Source organism: Sinocyclocheilus rhinocerous, unplaced genomic scaffold (assembly GCF_001515625.1).
Source record: "Sinocyclocheilus rhinocerous isolate Xijiao unplaced genomic scaffold, SAMN03320098_v1.1 scaffold19, whole genome shotgun sequence".
NCBI lineage: Eukaryota > Metazoa > Chordata > Actinopteri > Cypriniformes > Cyprinidae > Sinocyclocheilus > Sinocyclocheilus rhinocerous.
In genome coordinates, this window is record NW_015638975.1 from 1,718,498 (window position 1) to 1,742,112 (window position 23,615).

A 23,615-nucleotide genomic window follows, 5' to 3' on the forward strand; every position below is an offset into this window, starting at 1 on the left:
TGTACAGTGGTGTCTGAGATCTTGAGTGATGATGCTTTTATTTAGCATAAACAATGTCATTACAAATTAAATTACCATTCAAAAGTATGGGGTTAGTACATGTTTTTGTGTGTTTTTAAAAAAAGAAATTAATACTTGTAATCAGCAAGAATGCATTAAATTAATAAAAAATGGATGATTAGGGGAGTTTTACATAGTGACATGTAATTTTTATTTCAAATAAACACTATTCTTTTAAATTTTGGATTCATCAAATAGTTCTAAAAAATGTATCACTGATAATAAAACGCTATTTTCTGTTTAATGTTACTTAAAGGATCATGTGACACTGAAGACTGATGGCTGCTGAAAATTCAGCTTTGCCACCACAGGAATAGATTACATTTTTAAATAGATTTTAATAGAAAACAGTTATTTTAAATAGTCTTTACTGTATTTTTGATCAAATAAATTAAGACTATAAATAAATATGAACTGTAGTGTATATTATAAGCGTAAAAAAATGCATTAAAAAGTTGAATCGATTTGAGACTGTTCCAAAAAAGGTATTTTGCACAAAGGAATTAATTTCACAAGGCCAGTGTCGCAAAATTGCTTATTATAATGACCTAGACAGAAATTGAGAAGACAATTTTTTTGTTGAAATGTCTTAGTTTTAAATGTGTCAAAACGTTGTCTTTTTCTTGTTTTAAATTAGATTTTCAATCTGGCCTCAGGCTTTTGAACCCACTGCATGCTTTGGTTACCTTGCTGTTTTTTTCCATTTCCACGAGGACTCTCTTGTGCTGCTCAGCTATAGCTAGAGTGGAAGTATGAACCCTTTGGTAGATCTGCTCTCCTTCTCGTGTCTGGAAAGTGTACAGGCCCTCCCCACTGTCACACATCCTAACAAAATAGCAAACAACATAGCAATAAACAATAAAGTAAAGCAAAAGTGATGAACTGCAAAGAAAGAACCCATATGCTACACATGCTTTGTGTGTTATATTATAATAGCCACTAGGGGGCAGTGTTACACCAGACTCAAACTTCTCTCTAAAACTCTCTCATCTTCTCTCTCAAAGGGCATCCAGCTGGCAATGTGAATCTTCTTTTATTATTTGATCAAAGCAGTGAGGGAGATAAGAACACCTAATCTGCCACTGAACTCCTTGTAATCCACTCAATAAATCCTTTTAGGAGGTCCACAGTTCAATGGCTCCCTCCCTCTGCTTCCATGTTTCTCTTACATATACATGACAAGACTGAATTGAATAAACATTTCACAATTTTATATCTTAAACATGTTTTACCTGCCAGCCTCGAAGGTGAAGCGCGTAGCATCCCTTCCATAGCGTCTAAGCGAGCAAAGCGGCCAGGTTACTAGCTTGGTGCGTGGGTTGTGAATGTCCCACAGGTAGATGTTTTCATGCGTGATCTGCATCATACACTCCCCGTAGATGTCAAGATTAGGGCAGGGCAACAGGAACACGTTAAAGCGCTCTGTATGGGGAAAAAAAAAACGAGAGACTGATAGTGAAAAACAGGCATTTGGTTAACAGTTTAGTCACTACCAGGGGTGTGGACTCGAGTCACATTACTCGAGACTTGACTCGGACTCGAGTCCCAAATTTGATGACTTGCGACTCGACCACTACACTGTAAAAAAATTTAGTTTTTACAGAAAAAATTAAAATGCTACAGTAAGAATCTGTTAACAAGTTAAGTGTAAGTTACCTTTAGATATATGGTGAAAAACTAAATGGTTTAGCATCACTTTGACAAATGTATTGTTGCTGCAAATGGAAAATGATGAACATTTACTGTATAATTTATGGTGAAATATAGTGAAAGTCCCTGTGTGACACATCACAGATGATTATATTTTACATAAATGTGAACCTGGACCACAAAACCATAAGGGTAAATTTTTTGAGCTTTATTTTTGAGATTTATGAATAAATAAGCTTTCCATTGCTGTATGGTTTGTTAGGATAGGACAATATTTGGCCGAGATCTGAAATCTGAGGGTACAAAAAAAAATAAAAAATCGAAATATTGAGAAAATCGCCTTTAAGGTTGTCCTTTCTGTTTTACCCCCTGTATTTTTATGGAGGTTATCAGTACATTTTAAGGTAAAAAAGGCGATTTTGGATGTTCAAGTAGATCAGTGCATCATATCACTTAATGAAATATACAGTTGTAAGTTGTAAAATATACGGCATCGGCATTCCTGAAACACTCATAATATTTCCACAGTGAATTTCTGGCAACCACAGCTGTTTTTTTTATGTAAATTTTACAGAATATATTCTACAGTGTAGATTAAACTAAGTGCTACCATGTTGTCACTAAAGTACGCAACAAATCTAAAGCCGTACACTTGATATAAAACAAGCTACAGGAATCCAGCTCATAGGTAAGCAATAGTACAAATGGCTTTAGTATCTTACTGTACCTGTGTGTTCACACTGAACTCCAGCAGCCAGGAGGTCTGGTTCTCCAAGACTGATGTCATTAAGACGCATCCCCAGGCACTCGATAGACAAGGTCTTGAACCACTCTTCAGCCTCCAGCTCTGTGAGAACAGGAAGATTCAATGATGTCAATGAATGAACATGTTCTTTCAATGAAAATGTTCTATGAATAAAACATACACTAGGAGGTGCGCTTTGTAAATGTGCCTGAGAGCAGCACGTCATCAGACCGTATAGACCGAAATGCTAATATCAAGAATGAAAGCTGGGGCAGCAAAACAAGCCTTAGTAAAAGATGATGTACCTGATTCACAGGTGAAGGTTCGAGAGGTGTCATCTGTAAAGACGATGGCCACAGCTTGCCGCTTTGTGTCACGAGGCAATCTTGTGATGTTCTTCACATTACTAATCTCTGTCACCTGTGTGTAAAAGGAAACCCATGCAACTCAGAAGTAGTGACAGAGCCTAGTTATTCAGAAAGGCTTCATTTGCATCATTTGGAAAGGCACTTGTGCTCTCTTAATCATCTAATTTATCTTTCACGGTCTATAGCGGGTTGTGGGAGCAGCAGAGTGCAGTAAAGAAAGGCAAATGAGAGCGATAAACACACAGAAACCGGAGGCCTGTGAGTCAGCAAAGTTAGAGCGAGTCTGTGCGTGGATACTTTTATGCAAGAAATTATCTGTTTACACACGGCTGGTCTCGTAATCTCGCCCGCCAGCTCTCGCAGTATGAATGAGCTCTGCGTGGCTGTTAGTATAATTGGAGACTGAAGTGACACTTGAATGTTTTCCTTGAATGTTTCATTTCTCCCGTGACAATTTCAGGGCTTAGATTAGACCTCATTGAGAAGTGTACCTTAGGACAGGCTCTGATGTAGGCTGACTTCTCATCAGGGTATTTTTCCAGTCTGCGAGGTCCTTTACTGGACGACTTCTTAAACACCAGCCAGCAGCGCCGATAGATCTGAAACACATGTGCACATAATCACATAGGGTCCCAAAAATAACACTCACCAGCAGTAGAAATTGACCTTGTTGAATAACAGTTGAATAACTGTTAAGTAACTTTTAGGATTCACAGCAAAATAGGAATGCATTGATAAGCCAATCAGTTTATAACGGCAGAGAAAAAATAGAAGATTAATGCTGACACTACTAATATCAACATTATTTGATCTAAATAAATAAAAAACACTGAAAATTAAAGTAAGACAATTTAAGTGGATTTAAGCATCAAAACAGTGAACAGCATGAAAAATGGATATTCCATTTGGGATTTGCTTAAGATTACATTTAACAGTGTTATTAAATGATTAATGTTGTTAAATATTAAATGTCAGAGGGTTAGATGAAGGCGAACATAATCTAAATGTAAAAATATGGAAAAATAACTTTTACATTTTTTAAATATTTATTTTTAATTTTTTATATTTAATGTCTATTATACTCACCAAGGCTGCATATATTTGATTTAAAAAAAAAACAGTAAAGTATTGTGAAATATTAAACAGTAATATTGTGAAATAATAATATTTAAAATAATTTAACTACATTTTATTTATTTTAAGATGTAATTTATTCCTGTGTTGGCAAAGCAGCCATTACTGCAGTCTTCAGTATCACATGATCCTTCGGAAATATGCTGATTTGGTGCTCAAGTAACATTTATCATGTATCACTAGTGATAAAAACAGTTGTGCTGCTTAATATTTCTGTAGAAACCTTTTTTTTTTTTTCAGGATTCTTTGACGAATAGAAAGTTCAAAAGTGCAGCATTTATTTGATCTTTTGCAACATTACATTATAAATGCCTTTACTGTCACAATCAATTTAATGCCACCTTAATGAAAGGAAAAATAAAGAAATAAAATAACCCCAAACTTTTGCATCATAGTCTAAATAAAAAATCCCTAGTACAATATAGCAGGTGGCAGGACATTCTTAAATGTCTATTCTGGTTAAACCACCAAAACAAACATTTGATTTTGTCATTGATTTGACGTTTTTGTGTCCGCTTGTTCTGCACTGAGAGACTGGATAATATATTTTATGATGCTGTGTGTGGTACAGTGACCTATGCTTCACTGCAAATATACAAGGGTAAAAATGAAAAATACTGACATTTCTTTCCAAAGCTAAAACAAGTCATTCTGCTGGATAAATGTGCTATTTGCACAATATTGCACTTCCAATTAAACCTACAGCAGTTGTGATCTGTCTTAATCTTTTGTAAACATTCTCTCTCCCTCAATCGACCCTGCTGCCATAAAAGCTATTTTCTGTTTATATACCTCTGATGTCCTTCAAGGACAAATCCTACAGTTGCCACGGTAACCCCTGTCCATTTAGGCAAGGGCTCCAGCCAGCCCAAGGCCAGTCCCGCTCTCTATCATCACTGGAAATTGTTCTGAGCAACATTATTTCTACATCATCTATTCAACAAACATTATGACCCTTTAGAACGGCATGATGTATAAGTTCGGCAGTTCAGCTTTACACCTTCCTTTGTCCTATTTGTCTTTTTTGTCTCAATAACCCTTTAGAGAGAATTAAAGTCAACGTGTTTAGATTCTCGTCAAATTCCCTGGTGTTCAGACAGAGGTTTAAAATAAAGTTACATTCTGACTCACACGGTCATAAACATGGCATTAGTCATCAGACTTGTATAATGACAGGCCTGCATTGCACCTCAAATACGACAGAGAGGTTTAACAAACAAGTCCACACGCTTTTAACCATATTGCCCATGAATGAACATATCAATAGGTGATTTGTACTAAAAGGAGTCCAAAGATAAAATCGCACCTTTGAAAGTTTCATGCAACTTGCAGCGTGTCCAATTTCCTGCTGAGATGACTGATAGAAAGCTGAACTGAGCTGATGAGCTTTTGTTTTTATCATCTAAGCTGACCTTAATGTCATTGCCACTCGAATGCTTGGATCCATCTTACGGAGAAAAGGAGAAAGTTAGCTGCATGGTTTTCCATTCACAGCAGGTAAAAGATTGATCCCTTGTTTACATCATATTGTCCCCTGAGGTTCCACTAATCCTCTGTAAACAGACTGTGCAACAGCATCAGCAGAGAGCGACGACTGAGTGTGTGTGTGTGTGTGTGTGTGAGAGATGTGCCTTTCTCACTGTTGCTTTACTGTTTGTATATCTGTCTGAGCAACATTAATACACAACTACATATGCATATACACACACAAACCAAATACGATCCATCCTGGTGTCACTTCCTTTCTAAAGAAGTACTGTGATAAATATAATTTCCATTGAAACAGTGTAGTTTATACAGTTAAATTTTAAATGTAACTGTTAACATTTAACTTTGTATTAGCCACCACTGTCATCAAAAAGTAGTTTAAATGAAAGAAAGTGAAATGAAAGAAATCACTCTCTAAATCATACCACATTACTGAATATTAATGCGACTACAATAATTGCGATTTTGGAAGTTATTTTGCTCAATTAGTAGCAATAACTGAAGTAACCATGGTATTTTTTTGGCAGAAACCATGGTAACCATGCAAATTTAGTTTCAGGGTCAAACTTCTCTCACTATATTGGTACTTTGTATAAAAATGGGCAGTTACCTTTATTTTGTCTTGTTCTCTATATGAAAACATGCTGTAACCCTCAAACCTCTCCGTGGAGAATAAATCATCATAGCAGTCAAAGCAAATGTGTTGGGGGAATAATGCATGGAGGACTACGCAACACTTATCTCAAATGCTTACTGCAGCTTAATATAAGAGAAGAGGGAGGAGGAAGAGAAGGAAGGAAACAATAACAGCTTATGGAGGCACAAGGAAAATTCAGAGTTTAAACTGAAGCAGTGAAAAGCTTTAGTTATTGGAAGAAAAAAAGGGGAGATAAAACAGAGGCAGAATGTGCCAACATTTCACAAGATAAGCCTGTAATGAGTCTGTATGAATCCATTTCTGCATTTTTGTCAGCTGTTCATCTCTCATCTGCTCTTCCCCTGAGATCTGACAGAACTCAGCCTGGCATCCTAGGATGGCCAAAGGGATAATGACACCATTGTAACAACAGTTGCTATGCTTAAAGCTAAAATTAAACCACTTCCTCTCAGGCAAGACTAAATTTAAAACGTCAGCTCACTGACTGTGTCCACTGAAACCTGTTGGGGATTTTCTGAAACTGTTCTAAAATTCAGTTCCTGTCTGTTTGCGTCACAGAACTACTGCGTCACCGTAGCTTTAGATCTTTGCTTTGTCCCTCAGAGATGCATAGAAAAATAGTATTGCAATGTATGTCCATTTGATTTTTGGTCTTTATTGTCTGCATCGACCAACACACTCCCCATCTAATGTCTTGGGTTGTTTTGTAATTGTGATGCCTGGTGTTGGGCCGCTTACGATTGCAAATGCACTCAGAAGGGCAGTGGCTGAGGAGCAATTAGGGTAATTCCAGCATGGCAGCGAGGCCGGCGGTACAGGGCTGCCGGAACCAGAGCAGAATGCTAAACAGCGCTCTGATTAGTCTGATTGGGGCTCTTGGTCCCTAAGTGGACCGCAGAGATAGACAGTGAGAAAGGAAGGGAGAGATAGAGAGGCATACAGTCTGGCTAATTAGTATCCCTAGAGGTGCACAGGGAGCTTGGCGAGGGAGGTGAAGAAGAGATCGTAAAGAGGAAGGGAGGGGGAAGGGACATAGAGACAGTGGTCCGGAGCGGTGTGACGAAAGGCGAGACTCTGACGAGACTCGCCCAGCTGCTTGATGGCAACATGTATGAAGGCAAAGAAAGCAGGTGGCACCACAGTGTACAATTAACCATAATAATTTCATGCAACAACATTAAATTCTATCCGACAAGCCAATGATTACATTTACATGTAAGCATCTGACAGATGCTTTTATCCAAAGTGACTTGCATCGTATTCAAAGTATACATTTTATAAATTGGGAATTGAACCCATGACCTGGCCTTGATAGCGCCACGTTCTACTGTTCGAGCTACAGGAACGTCTAAATATGACAATTAATTTCATGTTATGGCGACTAATAAATATTTTGTTACAATTTAAAATAACACTATTTTAATACATTTTAAAATGCAATTTATTGCTGTGAAGGCAAAGCTGAACATTTCTTATTATTAGCAGTGTTGAAAACAGTTGTGCTGCTTAATATTTCTGTGGAAACTATACAAAGCTATAAATATTCATAAACCTACATTTTCACAGTCCTCCAGCAGAGTTCCATTAACTTTAATATTATCGATGGTAGTTATTAAATTCCACAATTCCATACCACCAATACTGCAAATGACTTATTGTTAATGAAATACCATATGACTTTAAGGGATAGCTTCTAGGGGTCGACCAATTATCGGTGCCGATATTAAGCATTTTTATGGTTATCAGTATCAGTCATTTTAAAAACCGGTTTGCTGATAAAATAATTAAAAAACATGTAAAGAAAGTTTTTGTCAGAGCCCTTGTTATTCTTAATTTTGACATTAATTTTTACACCAGACATATACAGTATATTGGTTCAAAATATTGGTTATCGGTCTTTGATCTGTAATAATCGTAACGGCCTTGGCCCTGAAAAACACACATCGGTCAACCCCTAGTAGTTTACTCAAAAATGAAAATCCAGCATTTACTCACCCTCATGTTGTTTTAGACCTTCATGACTTTCTTTCTGTCTTTGGAACATTAAAGATATTTTGAGAAATGCCTTAATGTTTTTTTCCCTTATAATGGAAGTCAATGGTAACCAAAATTCTTTGGTTACCAACATTCTTCAAAATACCCTTATTTGTGTTTCACATAGGGATGTCACGAGAACCGATACTACGGTACTAAGTCAGTATAAACATTTAAAAATCCTGCCGGTACGCGTTTTTCTTCAGTAGCGTAAGTACCGATGGTACTGAAGGTAGCGACTAGCGAGGCTGCAATTGTTCCAGAACTGACGGGGACAGGAATAGCATACGTCTGGAAGTGTTTCAGTCGGTCCTCAAAGGGTTAAGAAAAAGAAGAAAAAAAACGCCTACAAGCACACAGAAGAACTACACGTGGAAGAGGGCGACGATATATGAATATGATTGTGTGAGATTTAAATGAGAGTGCGCAGCTCTCAAAGAACGAGATCACCGCTTGTTCATTCGTTGTGTATCCTTATTAACATTGTTGGCTAATATTACTGGTTTTTAATTGTCGTTTATGTTAATGGTTTAAAAAATATATTTTCAGCCTGCCAGTATGTCAGTGAACTTAAACTAATGCTTGCATTCAGAGTATAGGTGTGTGTGTGCGCGAGTGCATGCTTGTGTGCGTGTATTATTTGAAGGCCAAGTGCCACTAATGTTGTGTTTTTGTAATGTTAAATAAAGTATTAATGTTTAAGTATTATTGTTATTTTTTCCTGTGGTACCGACTTGGTATCGAGTATCGTGTATCTTTAGTGGTATCGGTACAGACTACTCGATTTTTGGTATTGTGACATCCCTAGACTTTCACATAAAACTCACATAGCTTAAGAATGACATCAGTGTGAATAAATGATGACAGAATTAAAACATTTTTTTGTGTGTGAACTATCCCTTACACCGGTGTTAATAACACCGGGTCTACACCGGACGCGAGCGGCGTTTGTGTGCAAAATCCAGAAGCATCAGTCAGTAAGTTCCAGGTCTGAGAGAAAGCTACACAAAAGTCAATATGACTAAGTTCTCCCTTCTTAAACACAGCAACGGCTAAATAAACCTGGGTGGTCAAAGTCTTGCAAAATATTTACCACCCACAGTCAATACAACTCTCAGATGGACAATACAATGACAATGCTGTAATGTGGGAGCTTTTAGCCAATGAAAATGGATTAGTTAGAACACAATCTTTCCTCCAATCGGTGGAGGCAAGTTCCTCGACATCCAGAAAAAGCAAGAGAGAGAGAAGGATAGGGCTTTGTCAGAGCTCAGACACAAATGCAAATGCCGCCACGCACTCACTGCTGCTGCCAAATCAGAGCAGAGGCAGCAGCATGGATGTAAATAGTATTAGCTGTGCATAAGCGGGGATTTACGATATTGTGCTTGCATTACGTGCACTAGCATAATATTAAATAGACTAAGAAAATTGACGTACAATTAGGGAAGCCATTTGTTAAACAGTGACGGAGGAACGGTGCCCGTTTTGAGTTTGCACAGCACAGGAGAGCAAAATAGAGAGACAAAGACAAGCACACATACAGACACAAGATGTGTCCGTGCAAAAGGAACAAGAAGAGAGAGAAATGAGAAAATGAAGGAAGAGGAGAAAAAGAGTAATGAAAAAAAGAAGAAAAATAGGAGAAAATATAAACTCCTCTTAGATTATTTAGCACTGCATTCCCCAGGGGGACCATGTGTCACAACCCCGCTGCTGCCACAGTAACCACAATCCTGCTGACTACATAATTCAGCCATCGACCTGTGCATGAGCTCGAGAGGCACTCAGAAAGTCACTAGACACTGTAATACTGGAACTTCTTAGACATTTCGAAACATCAATGTAGCCGGCTGATCCAGATTGATTTCAGCAGTGAAATAGTTTAAAAGCATATGCTTGTAATCATAAAAGCATATGCGGAGCAGGAAAACGCGTAATGGAAAGTGATTGTAATGCAAATAAAGCAAAGACAAACACGCTAATGAAAAATGACAAGTATAATGACAAAAAGAAAGTAAAGAAAGGAATGAGATTTTTTTTACAAAGGGATATTTAAGTACAACTAACTGGGACAGCAGAAGAGATGCTCTCAGAGCCTGTGAGACTGAATCTCCTGTCAGAGGAAGATTGTAAAGCTGTAATAAGGTCTCTGGGCCAGAGATGAGGTTAAATTAGTAATGTAGTCCCCCCACGTCCTGCACCATTACTGCTTCATGAGACTCTTCCAAGGGAACAATTTGCTCAATCTCTTCAAAAACATACAATTATCCAGTAAAATGGAGGCAATATGTTGTGTAAGACGTCTAGTCTGATCTGGATGAAATGTTAAACAACATGAATAATACTTGGACGTTCTGATGCCACATACAGCAATGCTGTCATTTATTTTGCCAATCACACTCCATTAAAGTAAATGCCAACCAACACAAACTGATATAATGCTTGGCTCCAGTATTATTATCATTAACAGAAACTAAGAAAAAAAAAAAAAAAAGGGGGAAAAATTTTAATTAATGAATAATACTTGGACGTTCTGATGCCACATACAGCAATGCTGTCATTTATTTTGCCAATCACACTCCATTAAAGTAAATGCCAACCAACACAAACTGATATAATGCTTGGCTCCAGTATTATTATCATTAACAGAAACTAAGAAAAAAAAAAAAAAAAGGGGGAAATATTTTAATTAACTGAAATTAAAAATAAATAAATTAAATATAATTGTGAAAAACTAAACTAAAATACGCTTTATATATGGTCTATAATAACACAAATAAAAAATAATAAAAAAGAAAAAAATTGAAGTTGAATAAAACAAAGTTTACTGGAGTATATTTTACAACACCATGCCATATCAGTGTTTCTACTTCAAAATTCCATAATTAATTCATTGTGTTGCTAGCCATTTCTTTGTAATTATTTGTGAAATTTATTAGTAAATGCTACATTAATTACTAAAAAATTTAATTATCTAAATTAGAAAAGAAATATAAAAACAAAATAACCAGAAACTAGAAAACTCTGAAATAAACAAATATAATTCATTCATTTAACAAAATTAAACTAAAACTGACCAACTTCAAAAAAAGAAAAGAAAAACCAAAACCATGACAATCCTGGAACTGAAGTCTCAATGACAATACAAGCCAACCAGCATAAGACCGAGATACCCATCAAGTGCACTAAAAGCAACTAATTACTACTCACCCCCAGTTTCCTGCTCCGCATGCGGACATAGCCCTGCTTGACAATGTCATTGAAGTTGGAGGCCATCTCTGAGGAACCTGGGAACTTCTAGAATGAATAAAGGCTTGCATCCAGCCCTTCGGTTTCCCCCTTCAGCCAGTCCAACCAACCCTTTCCTTCCTTTGTTCACTTCTTCGCTTGTCTTCCAGTCTTCCTTGATCTCGTCTGCTCTGCAACTTTTGTGGAACTTCACGTCCAGAAGATCATGTAGATCTTCAGACCAGGTTCACCAACAGGATTCAGTCTCCTCAATCCTGCATGATCACTGAGAGACGAGAAAAGGGCACATATCTTATTCATTTACAAGAATGGTGACTGCTTGCTAGATGATCGATTATTCATTGATTTGCTAGACATCTTCACTTGGGTGAAATCTACCCACCCTTGCATGAGAAGATACTTTTTTTATTAGACATTTTTTACTGAAAAGTTCATTGAGTTAAATAAACATTACAGTTCTACATGACATATTTCTACCCAACGGCTGCTTCAAATGTCATCATGGCCTAAATTAAAATCCACTCTGACTGCAAACATTATTTCCGCACTAAATAGCTCAAGCCTCGCTTTGTGGAGAATGAGAGAAATTAAACGAATCGGAGTAGCAGACTTTCAACTGTCAGGGTAGACAGTCCTTAAAGAGAAAGTTCACCCAAAAAAAAGAAAAGAAAAAATCTCAGTGTTTTGTTTGCATTAAATGAAAGCTATGCAATGTTGCTTAGATGCCATTAATAGTATGAGCAAACAGCTGAATGAGTCTCAGTCTTCAGAATATCATCTTTGATAGATTGAATTATGACAGGATTTAGATTTTTGGGTGAAGCGAGAAATCTTACCCATATATCCAATCTTGTAAGCCTTTACAAACCCTCACTTTAAAAGAAAAACAAAGAACCGCTGACTTATAATAAGTAATAGAGGCATAATGTGCTAAACACCCAGTTTGAGATGAAAAGTTTCTAAGCATTCATAATAATCCTCTGAGCTCCGGCCCTCAGGCCAAAGAACTGGGACATGGTTGTAAGTGCAAAACGAACAGCATCATCAGCATGCTCTGGAACAACACCCCAAAGTGGCACGCTTCCCCAGAAGAGAGCCGAGGCCGGCACTTAAAATTCTTGACTGCAGTGGAACACAGACATTAAACTTTAACAAGGAGCTCATTAGCCAGGACAGAGCCAGGCTAATCGTCGTCGGCGCTGTTGGTTTTAAAAAGTGGCTCGCTCAGGGAAGGAGGGGCCATTTGCTCCAGTAGAAGATCAGTGAATCATAATGCCATTATTATGTGCTCTCATGACCCAGCTTCAAAAGCCCTTGTCAGAAGAGTGAATGGAGAAATAAAGATAAAAGGGAGAACAAGAACAGTTGAAGGAGGATATGAACGATGAAAAAAGTGCTTTTGAGAGGACCTCAATGGAACATCATAATGAAAGATCAAAACAAATCTCAACAGCCTGAAAATCAAAACTTTCTGTCAGCAGTAATAAATATTCAAGGCGAGTTTAAGAACAGAGGTAAAGGTATAAGAAGTACTTCATGATGCTGTTATTTTAATGTCATTTTTTTTACCCGATTTACAGTGGTCAATAAGAATCAGTCACCTTTAATGCCCCAGAATACATTGAAGAGGTCACTATGCTTAAATTTGAATTTACATTCAAATTTATTTTGATGGCAGATGTTCTTAGCACTGTGACTTGTATATTTGTGTATGTAGTCTATCATGATTACTGCTGTTCAGCACGAGGCAACAGACACAAATCAAGCACAAAGTTAAAACTATAAAGTAACAATTTCATATAAGCGCTGCTAAGAGCCTTCTGCTGTATGATGAATGGGTATATTCAACCAAGAGTGTATAGCAATATGCTGAATTGTTAAGTACTAGGTCATGTGCAGTGAATAGGCACCAAAAGAGTTTCAGTCTAACGGAGTAAAATAACACCCCCCAAAAAGATGAGCAAAACAAACAAAAACAAACAAACAAACAAAAAATGGTATAATAAAAATGGCAAGCAATTTGGAATTATTTTCTTTTAAATATTTAATAACATATGAAATATATTAATCTAATTATACATGGTCTAAATGCCAGAGAGAAAAGATATTCATAACGTTACAAAAGATTTCTATTTCAAATAAATAATGTTTTTTCAACTTTCTATTCATCAAAGAATCCTGAAATCCTGGCTTCCACAAAAATACACAACTGTTTTCAACATTGATGATAATCATGTTTTTGGAACACCATATCAGCACAATAGAATGATTTCTGACTGAAGACTGGAGTTATGGCTGCTGGAAATTACATTTTAAAATGTATTAAAATAGAAAACATATATTAAAGTGTAATTATATTTTAAATTATTACTATTTTACCGTATTTTAAAACATGACTGTTTTTACAGCATTAAAAAATTTATATTAATTAATATTTAACAAAATAAATGCAGCCTTGGTGAGCATATTTAAGACACCTTTTTTCTCCCCAAACACCTGAAAAATCTTACTGACTACAAACTTTTGAATGTAATTCATTCATTTAACAAAATTAAACTAAAACGGACCAACTTAAAAAAAATTTTTAAACCAAAACCATGACTTTTGAATGGTGGTGTATATACGCACACATAACCTATTACTTTTAATTTTAAAAAATACTAAAATACTAAAGAAATAATAATATATTTGAATAATATGTACACATAGTATATAAGCACATTCATGCACACAAACATAGCCAGTGAGTAGGCAGCTGTAACTGTGTTAAGGGTGTAAATTCCAAGTAATCTCAGGCTTGGACGAACTTGAGGTCTCTTCTATGTTGGCAATCTTTGCCAATCACTTCTATCTTGAGATTGCCAAGACCGAAATTAGCCGAGAAGCCCTGTCGTTGCCTGCGCTGAGGCTTTACTTCTCTTCTTGTTTGTCGCAGGGAGAAACAGTGGTGACTAAGAATCCAGGTGTGAACAAGACTCAGAGGCAGCTAATGAATACAGACACCAGAATATCCCACCCAGCCCCCTGCAGCACTAGCGACAAACAGCTTGTTAAGATGCAGGTGACACTCAAAGTGGGAGGACGAATGGAAGAAGAACATCTGTTTTGACTGTTAAGTGCGGGTATTGACAGAGAGCAGAGAGCATGCAGCAGACAGACATGTCTCTGTTGAATGCCTGGCTAATGATAGGCCTGTGATGCCTTGTTACCAAGTCTTCGTAATCCCTGAGAATTGGCCAGTTACACCACATTGTTATGGGTTTAAGTCCCATTTGGAAATATGGAGTTAGGTTTCACAAACACATCTTTTTTTGAGGAAGTGGTGATAGAAATTGTGCTTTTATTCAATGTAACCATGACAACAATAACTTCCTACACAGTAGATCCAATATTGTTTAGTTTTGATCATGAGACAAATCGTACAATTGAACAAAAAATGCCTTCAATGATGAGGTTGGCAACTGTACAATAATGCAAATGGCACAATGCATTAAAAAATTTATATTAATTAATATTTAACAAAATAAATGCAGCCTTGGTGAGCATATTTAAGACACCTTTTTTCTCCCCAAACACCTGAAAAATCTTACTGACTACAAACTTTTGAATGTAATTCATTCATTTAACAAAATTAAACTAAAACGGACCAACTTGAAATTTTTTTTTAAACCAAAACCATGACTTTTGAATGGTGGTGTATATACGCACACATAACCTATTACTTTTAATTAAAAAAAATACTAAAATACTAAAGAAATAATAATATATTTGAATAATATGTACACATAGTATATAAGCACATTCATGCACACAAACATAGCCAGTGAGTAGGCAGCTGTAACTGTGTTAAGGGTGTAAATTCCAAGTAATCTCAGGCTTGGACGAACTTGAGGTCTCTTCTATGTTGGCAATCTTTGCCAATCACTTCTATCTTGAGATTGCCAAGACCGAAATTAGCCGAGAAGCCCTGTCGTTGCCTGCGCTGAGGCTTTACTTCTCTTCTTGTTTGTCGCAGGGAGAAACAGTGGTGACTAAGAATCCAGGTGTGAACAAGACTCAGAGGCAGCTAATGAATACAGACACCAGAATATCCCACCCAGCCCCCTGCAGCACTAGCGACAAACAGCTTGTTAAGACGCAGGTGACACTCAACGTGGGAGGAGGAATGGAAGAAGAACATCTGTTTTCACCGTTAAGTGCGGGTATTGACAGAGAGCAGAGAGCAAGCGGCAGACAGACACGTCTCTGTTGAACGCCTGGCTAATGATAGGCCTGACATGCCTTGTCGCCAAGTCTTCGTAATCCCTGAGAATTGGCCAGTTACACCACATTGTAATGGGTGTAGGTCCCATTTGGAAATATGAAGTTAGGTTTTCTGAACACATCTTATTTTTGACAAAGTGGTGATAAAAATTGTGGTGTTATTCTTTGTAACCATGACAACAATAACTTCCTACACAGCAGATCCAATATTGTTAAGCTCAGATCAGGAGAAAAATCGTACAATTGAACAAAATGTGCCTTCAATGATGGTGACAACTGTACAATAATGCAAATGGCACAATCATACAATCTCTTTTATTGTTACAAAAAAAAAATAAGTACATAAAAGCATTGCTGAAATTTGTGAACTACTCATCATTGTGTGGGTGATTTCTACTAGTTCAATTTCTTTTCATTTGTATGATAATTTATGTCTTACTATATTGCATAAAAGTTTAGTGTTCTAAATTACAATGTCACAATTAAACAAAATTATGGTGAATTTTTTTCTTCAAAATCACTTTATATACTTTAACATATCTTCAACAACAACAACAAAAAAAGATTACTAGTTAAGTAGTTATAGTAATTATTAAAAACTAGTCATTCTTATATAAGCAATGACTAACTTTCTATCCAGTTAGACACCCTGTTAATTGTCTTGCTATTGTGTAAATAATGAAGTAATAAATACGTGTAAGTGCCTGATTACACACAAACATATTTCATTTTTAATAGTTAAAGAATTCATAGGTACTGCATAGAAGGAATGAGTCCTATTTCTTAAAAAATTGTTAAAATGGATTACATGCTTTAAATTTCCACTTATCTTTAATCTTGATATAAACAGCGATCTTGAGAATGACAGAAACAATAATGAGAGATATTTAGGAGAAATTACAGTGTAAAGTTCTGGTCTGGTCATATTTCTATTAGCAAGGGATGAAGCTTTTCAAGACTATCAATACAAGCTGAGAGTTGCTCATTCACTTCTAAGTACTATGATACTGCCATAACACTGTCTCCTAACCAGCCGTGAAGTGATAAAGCGTCAAGCAATAAAATGATCTCTTTCATGTAAATCTGATTTCTATCCTACCCAGCCGCGACAGGAAATTTTGTCTGTTATTGGTATCTATTTTTTGCAGCTTCACACTTCCCATTGGTCCAACATTCTACTCTACACAGCTTAATATTTAACATCAAATATGTTCTAATTGTCTGTGATCATTTAGTAAAATATTTTCACTTTCAGTTAGGGCTGCACGATTAATCGAATGTGATTGTCATGCGCATCTTGTCAGTAAAGCCGGTTCTGTGATTAGTAGTAAATCTCCAGCACGTGCTTTCAGATGGAGCAGCATTTACTACACAGAGCCGTAGTTCACTGACAAGCTACGCAAAATCGCGTTCATAATCGCAGACGATATAATCGTAGGATTATGAAATTGAAGAAATCGTTCTGCGATTATGAAAGCTGTTTGCGTAGCTTGTCAGTGAACTACGGCTCTGTGTAGTAAATGCTGCTCCATCTGGAAGCACGTGAAAATACCACATTTAATATCATGTTTTTACTCCAAACTCACTTCATAACGTCAATCGAGTGTTTGAAATAAACCATTGATGCGACTTCTTGCACAGAATAAGGCACACAACATATTTCATAGTATTCTAAGCAGTGATAAAGGCTATGTCGATTAGCATTGCATTATTATATACTTTATTATAATAAAAATTATAATAAGACGAACTCAGATAAACCATATATTGTCATAGTCGTGTGTTTATTAGTCACATTGAATTAATGAAATCAGTTCAATCTTCTGTTTATTCAGCAACCGCTATAGGCATTTCCTGGGTTTCTTCTGCGAGGCGTATTTGAAGTTTCAGTGCGAGAGCGCCCTCTGGCCTTCGGATGGAGATTTACTGCTGATCACAGAACCGTGCTTCACAGAAAGATATGCATGACAATCGCAGCTTCTGTCTAATCGCGATTTATCGCCTTTGCGATTTAATTTCGATTAATCGTGCAGCCCTACTTTCAGTGCAAACAGACATATTACTCTAAAATCTGAAGACTGTAGATACGGTTAGATAGTGTTACATTACCACTATCCAATAACATGAACACACAAGGCTTCATATTGGTTAATACCTAAAATTTACATATTTAAAAAATAAGATGTCAACTTAATTATCTTAACTTTTAAAAGTCAGAAAGAACTTTATTACCAAGAATGGTTTACACACAAGGAATTTGACTTGGCGACAGGAGCTTCCAGTGCAAAAGAAAGTATGGACAGTGCAAACATGAAAGTACAGACATAAATAGGAATTACACAGGAGATTTATTTGATCAAAACCCCATGCCTTAATGCTTTGGGTGCCCCTAACATATGCCTTTGACTAGAAAAAGTCCTTGTGGGTGGTTAATTTCATCGTTGTGGTCATAGATGGCAAAACTTCACCAGGAGGAGTAGTAAATAAGAAAAGAAAGTGAACAGGAGGCGCAGAGGTGTGTTGATTGTCAGTTTTGATGAACCCTCACAGCTGGAGTTGATCAGAGGAGAAAGTGAACTGAAAATTGAAAGAGTGCTGCAGTGACTCATACAGGCGAGGAGGCCAGTAGAGTGGACAGTGAAATACTAAGTGTGCTTGAGGGAAAGACAGAGACAGAGAGTTGGAGCAACAGAAAGAAAGGTCATTGGTTGCAATTGTGTGTATTTCAGGGGTCACCTATATTGGCCAGAGCCTGAACGTAAGAGTAAAAATGGTGTGCGCACACTAGGGCTGCACGATAAATCGAAATGGAATCGAGATCGCGATTCACACACACACAGATTTTCAGAGAACAAAGCCAACAAAGCAATAATCCATTTTTCTTGGCCAACATTCTAAAGGTTTGGTGCACTTAGTGAATTTTGTCAGGCAAAATCTATGAATCCAAACTATCGCGTTTTTTTGCATGAGGGCAAAGGATTTGCTCAAGCACATTTCTCAACGGATTTGTGGATTTGCCACATTTACTAACATAAAGCTGACTATAATACAACAATGCATCTCTTTTTATTTTTACAAAAATAAAAAGTACATAAAAGCATTACTGAAATTTGTGAACGGTTCATCATTGTGTGGGTGATTTTTACTAGTACACTTTTATTTCTTATATCGTTATCACTTATATTGTCATTTATGTCTTACTAAGTCCACAAGTTTTTCGGCGGATGGAATAAAATGTAGTATTCTTTCATGACAATATCACAATTGAACAAAATTATGGTGAATTTTTTTGGGATTTCTTTTAATTGACAATTATACAATATAGTAAGATTTATAGTAAGATTTTTTTCTACTAGTACACTTCTATTTCTTATTTCCTTTTATTTACTATAATGCATAAAAGTCCACAAGTTTTTTTAAGTGACTTCTGTGTGACCTGTGCTACTACTATGTATTATTGACAATTGACAATTTTCAGGCAAGGTCTTTTCAATTAAATAAACAAATACATACAAACAAAAATAATAATAGTAATAATTGGCAGTACTAACATAAAAACAAAACATAAAAAGTGTGTAAAGTGTATAAAGTATCATTTTTGTCAAGTAACACTGACCAGTGGCCACATAAGCAGATACAGTTTCAGAGAAAGGCACCATCTCTTTTGCCTCCCTTGAGATCATTGCGGTTTCACAGAGGTCCTATAAAGTGGCATGAATGTGACAAGGGACAACAGCAAAGTACAGATAAAAAGGCACGGTTAACTGCAAATAAATGTAAAATGGAACCGAGGCATGGGTTCTTATACATAAAAAATAAAAAACACAAACACAAAAACCAGAGAGGGGCCTCCACACGCCACTGGTCTAAAACAAACCTTGTTATTCTTTAACCTTTCATCCTCCTATTCCATAATGCTATCACATAATATCCCTTCCTGACAGGGAGACATCTTATTCTCATAAGGCTCCAGTGAAGAGGCACAATATCTGAAAAGCATTAACACAGTGAGAAGGTTGTCGGAAAGCCCAATAGGACACGCTGGTCCCTTTCTGCTTCCCGAGGGCAGACAGCTGTGCAGAACACCTAGGGTAACCAGCAGCTGACATGCAATACATGAATGGAGAAAAGAGCAAATGGATGCAAACCACAATGTACCACAGCGCATTATAACGGCAAAGACCTGGCACAAAAAAGGGCCCTAGTTCAGTTCAATCACTCCCTGGAAGTGAATATGAATTAAGATGTCTACAATCGGTTGTGTTTGGGATCTTGATTGGCTTATGACAACAGACTCAGCCGTACTTGAAATAAACTCCCCAATATGATATTCCCTCAGAATTATACCTGCCATAAATCATACAGTATTTGTTTGACTATTGTATATTTTGAAAAAGCATAATTTCAAAACAGCAGCACCTTATAGCCTAATTAAAAATGTATATGGTGGAAAGACTAATTAGAAAAAGTGGAATGAGAAAATGTGCCTTTCACTTGTGTTTAAAAAAAAAAAAATTTATTCCATCATCAAATATTCAACAGCATAATAGAAGCAGCTCATTTAGTCTTTTTGCAGGTCTAGAAAAAACATAGTTTAAATTATTTAGTAATGCAAATTGCCAAAATAAAATTAAGAAATCAGAACATTGCTTGCTAGCATCAAAACCATTATAAGCACATTGCATCCCTTACTGTGAAAACAAAAGCATAATTAAATCAATTCAGCCCATGTACAAAAGGGTCAGACAGGACTTAATGACTGGATCGGCAATAGCACAGCAAAGCTGACATTGACCCTCACTCTTTATTGCTAATTAAAAGAATTGATCAGGAATTAATCGAAAACACTCTTGAAAATCAAACAACGTAGACTGGTGAATACAAGCCAAGCACAACAAAAGGTGACAAATAATTGTTCCTCTATTTTAATCTTTCAAAACATTAGCAATTTAACAACACTGCAATTGCAAACAATGCAATCTTTAGCAAATCTCAAAATAAATATCTATTTTTCACACTGTACACGATAAGGTTGTGAAAGATAAATTTACTTTTACCATTTAAAATAATTGATTTCAGTTTTTTTTATTATTTAAATGAAATGGTACAGGCTTGTATTTGTAAAATTGACCACTTATCTTTAATCAGCCATTAAATGAAAATAATTATTGCCTATATTGGTATCAACAATATTTTTAATATAAGTGCCTCCCTACAGAAGAGGAAAGGAAGATCTGGGTTTTACAACACTCCACTTTGCAATCCTCCACCAGCAAATGAAAGATAAAGAAAGAAATGAAGAGTGGTGAAGTGAAAGGAGAGAGAGTTGAAATTGTCTCATTTCACTAAAGTTAATATTGCTTCTGCTGTCTCTTGTAATAAGTCACTTACCAACAGAAGAATACTCACAGAATATATATTCATGTCACGCTAAAAGAACGTCAGTAGCCAGAGAACAACACAGTTGGAAATACATTTCAACAAACTGAATTTAACAAGAGCAAAAGCAGGTATATAGAGGAAAAACGGCTGAGTGAGATAAAGAGTTGAATTCAAGAATTCAAGAGAGGTAGTGAGTTCTCTCTCTTTTTTGGAGCTTATCATTCATTTATCATTCAAGGACGATGAATTTCTGTTGAATAGACTTTTTTGTTGGTTTGGCTCTTTTCGCCCACATTGTCAGCACAGTTGAGGTTACCCAGTGCCTGTGACATGACCCCTACTACCAGGTAAAGGAAAAAGAGGAGAAAGAAAGCAGGTGTGGGAGAGATGGGGCTGAGGTGACGGTAGGCCGCAGTGGGGGCTCAGCTGGCTTCATGATTGGACGATTGAATTTCCTCTCCTGTGGTGCTGCAACTGTGCAAATCGCCTCCACACAGATCTCTCCTGGCTGTCTGCATGTGTGCGGGTCAGCTATTGTCTGCCAAATGTCCCTACAAGGAGAGTAAAACCTGAAATCACCTACATCATGGAGACCGGCCAACAGCTCCCATGTGAAAAGTGGCTTAATAAATATACTAAATAATCTCTTAATGAAAATGTAAATGAAAATGGATCCAGAATATCATTAGCTCAGTATAAGAACAATAGAAGTCAAATAGAAGTCAAACCCCTACTGTGACAGAAAATGTGTGTACATTCTAATGAAGGACATAAAATCATACATCTAGACTCGAACCCAATTTCACACTGAATTAAAGGGCTTTGTTGTCATCTGACTGCTTTAGGAGGGTGCAAGGACATGTCCCGGTCTCCCTCCACCTCTGTCTTACCATCATTCTGTCCTTCTTACCCCTTTAATCCAGCTGTCGTATCTCACATAAAACCCGCCATACAATTCACATATCACATCCAATTATGGGCCCATGGTGTCCTTTCAGGCTCTGCCACAATGACATGCAAAATTACCTATTCAGTTAAGGAGGACTGAAAATGAGAAAAAATTAAAAGTGATTCTTGCTGCATTTTTTATTCATTTGCTATCATGGGAATTCTTGGCTGAGCAATGTGAGATCGGCAAAGCTTCATAGCCAATCATCTGTAGGTTGAATCGATGCCTGAGGCTCAAGCAACTCCGCTGGGTCCAGATGAGGTCAAAGGGCAGCTTTAATTAATACACTACACACTGCACTAGAGGCAATCTGACCCTACATCCACTAGGTTGTCTATTAGCAATGGGATGAACACAGGTAATTATCAGTGGGCAGCTGAGAGAGAGAAAGGGGAAGGTATAGCACATTTACATGGATACAACTTGTCAACTAAACAAAAACCCTATACCAAATCTCTACATCTAATTATTTTTTCCCCATTTAGCTGTTTGTTCTTGTAATGTATTTTCTCATACATATTTAAGTGCGCAGAGCTCCTGAAAATCAGTTTATGATCTCCCTTGGCCAATAAAGCTCTATCAGATTCTGAAACTGAAAATAAGTCTATTCTTCTTTTTTTATTCCACCTCTTGCTTAGTTTAACTCCTCCTCTAGGAATGCCAAAAAAGCACAAATTCATCAGGACCAACAAAGCTAAACACACCACCCACACACAAGTGTTAATACACACTGCCACATACATAAGTGAATGAGAGCATAAGGCTGACATGACCATTCATTTACATGACAGTGTGTGGTCTACTGATTTCCCAGGGTCCACACTGATAGACCAATATGTCGGCCAGGTGTTTAAGATTATCAGAATTGAAAAAAAAAAAAAAAATGTAAAAAACGAAATAAAAAGTCTTTTTTTTGGTATTTTTATATTGGACATTTTTCAGCTGATATCAATATTTAACAATTTTAAGTTATTTGGGGATTTTAAAAATAATTTTCCTTTCATCTAGCACAAACTAGATTACAGCACAGACTTAAAATGCTGATTTTCTTTAAGTGCAGCGTTTCTTGAAAGCCCTTCATTATTCTCAGCAATTGCAGTATTCTTCTCAAAATCAGCAGTTTTTTATATTGTCCAGAACATGAAACTAATTATCAACATTGGCCAGAACTGTTTTTAAATAGTTTTAGTCTTTTTTAATGAATATTTTTTAAAGGGGTCATGAACTGAGAAACCAAAATTCCCTTGATCTTTTGACACATAAGAGGTCATTGTACTATAAAACATCCTGTAAGTTTCAGAACTCAAACCTTTCTCGTTAGTCTAAAAACTATATTGAAGCCAATCTGCCAAAACGACAGGATGTGGAATGTGCCACTCTATGATGTTATAGTGTGGATAAGCACCACCTTCACAGAAGAAGATCAACGCCTGCTTCTACATCACTGTCTGTATACCCCCACCCACCTATTTGTGCAGAAACCAAACAATAAAGATGGCTCCTGAAGACAAGAAGTCTTTGCATTGCCTTCCTTCTGTTCCCAACGTTGGGAAAGAGTGGATGAACTTTATTTTTAATGAAGTTCCAGACCATGTCAGTAAGAACTTGGTCCTTTGTTCACTTCATTTTACC

At 36.6% G+C, this 23,615-nt stretch overlaps 1 protein-coding gene across 2 annotated transcripts in view; it reads right to left on the bottom strand.

The window, feature by feature from the left end:
• LOC107750535 (docking protein 4-like) overlaps nt 1–23,615 on the bottom strand; it is a 46,057-nt gene that overhangs the window by 5,577 nt on the left and 16,865 nt on the right. For both annotated transcript variants that reach the window (XM_016565961.1, XM_016565960.1), the window contains exons 2-7: nt 11,351–11,654; nt 3,315–3,422; nt 2,761–2,875; nt 2,438–2,557; nt 1,293–1,482; nt 747–885 (exon numbers count right to left, since the gene is read on the bottom strand). In XM_016565961.1, the coding sequence (XP_016421447.1) occupies nt 747–885; nt 1,293–1,482; nt 2,438–2,557; nt 2,761–2,875; nt 3,315–3,422; nt 11,351–11,416 (738 nt within the window). In that variant the 5' untranslated portion in view covers nt 11,417–11,654. The remainder of the gene's footprint in view (nt 1–746; nt 886–1,292; nt 1,483–2,437; nt 2,558–2,760; nt 2,876–3,314; nt 3,423–11,350; nt 11,655–23,615) is intronic.